Source organism: Trachymyrmex septentrionalis, unplaced genomic scaffold, assembly GCF_001594115.1.
Source record: "Trachymyrmex septentrionalis isolate Tsep2-gDNA-1 unplaced genomic scaffold, Tsep1.0 scaffold116, whole genome shotgun sequence".
Taxonomy (NCBI): Eukaryota; Metazoa; Arthropoda; class Insecta; order Hymenoptera; family Formicidae; genus Trachymyrmex; species Trachymyrmex septentrionalis.
Genome location: NW_017304289.1, coordinates 47,670 through 53,331, shown reverse-complemented (window position 1 = coordinate 53,331; position 5,662 = coordinate 47,670). Strand labels below are relative to the sequence as shown.

General features: G+C 32.8%; 1 protein-coding gene across 2 annotated transcripts; it reads right to left on the bottom strand.

Annotated features, from left to right (window-relative positions):
* Nucleotides 1-92: 92 nt before the first annotated feature.
* On the bottom strand, nt 93-4,870 carry LOC108754113 (BRO1 domain-containing protein BROX-like). Of its 2 annotated transcripts, XM_018496192.1 has the most exons (8): nt 4,860-4,870; nt 2,770-3,022; nt 2,249-2,479; nt 2,036-2,131; nt 1,685-1,863; nt 1,434-1,609; nt 1,076-1,308; nt 93-971 (listed from the first exon to the last, which is right to left on the bottom strand). In XM_018496192.1, exons 2-8 carry the CDS (start codon nt 2,868-2,870, stop codon nt 725-727), a joined length of 1,263 nt encoding a protein of 420 aa, XP_018351694.1. In that variant the 5' UTR covers nt 2,871-3,022; nt 4,860-4,870; the 3' UTR covers nt 93-724. The 2 variants fall into 2 exon arrangements, with proteins under 2 accessions (XP_018351694.1, XP_018351685.1); XM_018496183.1 differs by lacking the exon at nt 4,860-4,870 and having other exon boundaries at nt 2,770-3,053.
* Between the last annotated feature and the right edge of the window lie 792 nt (nt 4,871-5,662).

Here is a 5,662-nt window from a genome sequence, read left to right as displayed (position 1 = left end):
TATATATATAATATCTTTAAAATTTGAATTGAACATTTTGCATTTAAACCTATAGCTTATAAAAAATATGTAGAAAAAGATTACATACGCCTCTTTGTTATAATACATGTATAATACTGGTAATGCACATTATTTGCGAAAACGCTTCCTCGCATTACCAATTAAAAAAAATTTAGTTTCACTAAAGCATTGACTAGATCAAACGTAGCGATTAAAATAATGTCTGCGACATTAACAATTCCTTACTGTCGGCAAGGAGTTGCTTGTACCTACAATGATAGTCATAGTATCGATTATCTACGATAAAAGCAAATTACATATGAATCTCGCGTCACATATGTTACTTCACATTGACACAAATGTAAAAGATGCCTGCTAAAAAGTTTCAGACATGTGCAGAACAAAATAGATGTACACTGATATGTTAGATTAATCTCTTTTGCAGTCGTTTATCTATCCGTTGCATAACGCGATATTTAATACTGAATGAAGTACGTTTGTAGTATTTATGATAACAGATAATGATCCTGTATTCTTCTTTTTATCTAACAAATTAATACTTCATGTTTCACACAACCAGATTTGTACTTGTGTGCATACGATGCGCACACATGTTTAATTCGATCGTCGCCCACACATGTCTGTCGCAATTAAAATTAATATCACCGTGACACAAAAAGAAAAAGCATTTACAAACGGCTTATATCAATACACGTAGAAAGCCTTATTGTAACGTGCAACCGCTTGCGTTTTTCGGCTCCTTACTACTTTGATGGATCACCTCTTCTTTAACTGGCGGCAAATTCTGCTCTTTTTCTGCTTTCGCTGCCGCTACTCCGGCTAATACTTTATATGTACCCAAATTCCAGATAGGATTTGGTGATGGCATTTGGAAATCAATCGGGCTGACTAAGCCATAAGTAGCTTTAGTATCCAAAGCTGGAATTTCACCTGGTACTGTATGATGATATCTAATATTTAAATTCAGATAAATGTATTGTTTAAGCGTCATACATTTTAAAACAATGTATTATATTATGTATAAATTGATAATAAATCTAAATGAGATAATTACATTAATCCATTTTCTCGATTACATTTATCAAGAGTAAGCTTCACTATAGGCGCCAATCGTCTAAATACAGCGTGCTGATCTGGTTTAACGCGAGGCGCAGGCCCGTTCGTTTTTCCGTATTCTTGACAGAGTGCTTTCGCCTTTTTTAAACATGAATCGCTTTCCTGCATCGCTCGTATCGCTTCGCCGCACTTATCCATTGCTAATAAGTTTTCACCGCAATAATTATAAGCCTAAAGTAATTAGAGCATGAGTAAGTTTACAAAGCGTAAATAAGCAATAAATAAGAGTATAACAAATATTATCAATTGTATTTACAATTAAATGATTGTCGACTTTTATAAATTTGTGAACTTACGTAAGATTGATAAAACGCTGATTTAAGCTCCAAATATTTTGTCCATTGGGCGATTATTTCTGGCTTAAATGGACGAAGAGTATTGGCAGCATCCAGAAACAATTTACTGGTTTCATTGGCTAAAGCTGATATCAAGCTAGAATTATGTTTGAGCTCTACTGCTCTAGCCACTGTCACTATAAAATGATGAAGAGCCAATGTAAGTATATTCAAGTAAACTTATTAAAATTATATTTTCGCACGAGTACAACCTTCTTGTGCTTCTGCTGTGCATTGATTAACGTATGCATTTAGTACACGAGGATCTAAATCACTTCCCAAAGGTGGTGGACTATCCAACTGCGGCAAAAATTCAGTCTGTACAAAGGTAAATATTCCAGCAGCTCGTCTTAGTATACTGTGTACTTCTTTAGCCTCGTTCATTGTTATGCTGTAATTATGATACAATTACAATATGTACATTAAAGAAATGAATGAATTTTATTATAATTAATAGAAAGGAAGAGATAGATCATTTCTTCTATATTTTTATATAATAATTTTCATATAATAATTTTTTAAAGTTGAAGATTATTTTAAAATCTTGTTTAATTTATACTTACTCATCTTTTGCAGCAATCATTGCCGCATGTTTCATAAACCATAGGCCTACATTGACACTCATATTAGCTGCTTCATAAACAGAATCGGCGCTAGAGCTTTAATAAAAAATTTGTAATTAGAGATCATTTTGAAATCGTTCACAGGTTATCTGTTATCATAAATACTATAAAACTCTTAAAACTATTTTATTAAATATCTTTTTAATTATTTACAATGTGCCACCACCAAGTAATGTGTGTGTCCACTTGAACATGAGAACATTTCTGAGCTTGCTAGGATTGGGTCTACCAACATATTGAGCCTCTTCCTCGGATGGATTGACTTCCCATAAAAATCCATACAACAAACTCAGATAACTAAGAAACGCAGGCTCTATTGTGTCACTGGTATTGTTTGCATTTTTTATTAGATCCAACAGTCTGGCTCTTGACAGCTTTAAGTCACTGAAAACACGCAGGCCTCTTAATATAAAGGAGAGAAAGAATCAATTCATTTTTTTTTTCAAAAAACAAAGGAGATTTAGATATTTATGTGAAAGAAAGTGTGTGTGTGTGTGTGTGTGTTTGACATCCCATTATTCTAGTATAATTAATAACTAATATTATAATATAAATATGAGTTTTTTAATAAAATTATATGTTCACATGAGAATTATTGAACATTCTGGCGGTCCAAAAAAAATCATCGTCAACAAGTGGTAACCGCGAAATGCGCAATATAGTAATATACTAACCTGCAAAGCTTTCTAGTGGCGTCCGTAGGATTGGAGACTTTTAACTCAAACTTCTGATTCGATGTTGCTTTTAACACATTACGGTGAAACCAGTGCGCCATTATTCGTCGTCTGAATCTCGTGGGACGATTTAATGTCCCAATTTGGTCTCAATGGTCTTGACCAAACCAACCTTGGGTTTAGCACTTTTTGACAAATAAGGTAAAACGGAATAGTATCTCAATTGCCATGCTCAACGGAAGGCTACTCCAGTCTCCATTTGCCAAGGAACGCGTCACGTGCCTACGCGTAGTAATTGATACTAGAGTCCCTATAACAAAGCCTGGACACTGCATTCGCGCGCATGCCCATCCACTATTAACAGTCAAAACCAGAAATGTATCGCTGTATTTGCCGTACAAATGACTGCTTACTGTTACACTCAACAATAGAGTTGAATTAAAATTATTTGGATAATCCATAATTATTTAAATAATCCAAAATGAAAGATAAAGTAGAATAGAATTGTACACTGCAGTGCATTAATTCGCTGGGTCATAGTAGCGGCCCGACTTATCGACGTTTATTTTTTATTCAAATACTGTCAACTTTATAGAAAAACTGCAAGAGACAAAGATCATTAATTTTTTTCTCATAGAACTCTAAGAATTTTTTCAGAATTTTTTATCAACTTTTTAGTACTGCATTTTCTTTTTTTTCGAAGTCGGGCCACTACTATGACCCAGCGAATTAATGCATTGCACTATACAAGCGAGCAAAAATATGTTTGACAGCGTGTCAATATCCCTGCATTCGTTTATACAGCAGTTAACGCAAAAATATTACTTTATTCTTATTGTTCACCAAATGTTAAACAAGGATTAAATGATATTCTGCGCTAACTGCTATGTAAACAAATGCATCCTATGCTTGCAATCATCTATATATAATGATATATCTGTATAATGTGTATACTAATCTATACTGCTGTTGCGGGATTCTCTAAACATTTTATTGACAATTATCGCTATCGTTAACTAGTGACAGCCAATGACAGCTGCGTTTTTTCCCAGGATTATCTTGCCATTAGCTAAATTAATGATAGCGTCAGTTAACTGTTAATGCCGGAACCAATCAGCAATCACTTCAGCAGTGTGCAGATTCTGTTATAGGGACACTAATTGATACTACCAGAGATGACGGCCCGAAATCTGTAATCACAAAATGCTGCCGCGCACTACTACAGCCTGATAAATGGATGTAAACTACATAGGTCCACTTTTCTGAGGGTACATATATACATCTACTTTTCAAGGCTACAGATAATAGGTGCATCCAGAAGCACGATCGTTCACTGAGCGCTCAGTGAGCTCTTTTACCTGTTTGGTCTACATTTTTAGATCTAATGGAATATGCCAATCAAATGCAAGAGCTCAGTGAGCAATTGTGCTTCTGAATGCACCTAATAAATCGATATTTAGAGTGCTTTCCAATTGCTTAACACATCTTAATACAAACCTACACAGGAATGCACAAAGTGTATCATTGTGCACGATTCAATTGGAACAGAATGTATACGCTGTGCATGATTGAGATCCGTTCGGATAGAGTTAGATTAAATGTAGCTTTTTCCGCCTGTATTAAATAAAAAAAAATAAAAGTGCCGGCCACTTAACGTCTTCAAACCTCATTTATAGCTGTCGCAGTTAGTAATATGTAATTGTCACTAGAAAACACAAGCTTATACTCAGCCCTCGACTGAGTACAAGGTATCAATCATGAAACTTTATCCCTAGAATGAAAAATGAAAAGTGAAAATTGTCACCATTGAAATTAATGGATAAATTTTTCATTTTTCACTTTCCATCCTAAGGATAAAGTTTCATGATTGATACCAAGGCGTTGTATCGACGATAACGGACAATTGGAACGTAACTTGTGCCGCCATGTGCACGAAAGTGTCTAGGGATATTGCAATTGGAAAGCACTCTTAGTAATTCGTATATAATCGTACTACATTACAAACGTAGATCAGAAATATTCATCTCTGCAATCTTACATGGACGTGATGTTTATTTTGCTTAAAAGTATTAACATTAAAGTTATATTACACCCTTTTTTTATAAATGTACTAATATTTATATTTCAAATAATTTAATAAACTATATACGATGTACATATATTTACAGTTATATTTCCAGGCATTTTATTTTTATTAAACACATTTTTATTTACTTTATTTATTATTATTTTCTTATTACAATACTAAAATTTGAAAAACATATAATGACAAAATTAATTTAAACTTTTTTTGTGTAAATACTTTAAGTATTTTTATTTAAAATGCAATTATAAGCATAATTTCATAGCAACAAAAATTAGGTGTTTAATAAAATGAGGAAACAATATATTTTATCGTTAATAAACAATCAAAGTCAGATTGCTTCTTTTTATTTAATTCAAAATAAAAAAAATTGTAGGAATATTTAAAAAAAAACAGTTTTGTAATGAAAACTTTAAATTTCTACGATAGATAGTGGAACATTTTCGCAAATGTGTTTTGGGCACGTAACAGACCTACAAAGTGAAAAAAAATTTTTTCATTTTTTTCAGCTTGTAGTTTTGTATATGTCAAAAATACAAAACTCACATAAATTCAAAAAGTATAGTAAGTTGTTGAAAGTAAAAATTTCAAGCTTTAAAACCCTTTTCCTAAATTTAAATTTCGTTTATTTTTAACGGAGGTGTACATACAATTTTGGGCTAACAAAATTATATATATTATAATAATTAATTATATATAATATATATTTGTTAGATATAATGCTTCCGCAAAGAGAAGTTGCCCCACTAAATCCCGAGGCACCTTGTATAAATATATATTGTGTGTGCGTGCGTGTGCGTGCGTGTGCGT

What these genes read in the sequence shown, in the direction of transcription:
- LOC108754113 (XM_018496192.1), bottom strand. Translation starts at nt 2,870, where the DNA reads ATGGCGCACTGGTTTCACCGTAATGTGTTAAAAGCAACATCGAATCAG. An exon ending in GCCACTAGAAAGCTTTGCAG is followed by an intron (nt 2,480 to 2,769) that starts GTTAGTATATTA and finishes GCGTGTTTTCAG; the next exon opens with TGACTTAAAGCTGTCAAGAG. An exon ending in CACAGCAGAAGCACAAGAAG is followed by an intron (nt 1,610 to 1,684) that starts GTTGTACTCGTG and finishes ATCATTTTATAG; the next exon opens with TGACAGTGGCTAGAGCAGTA.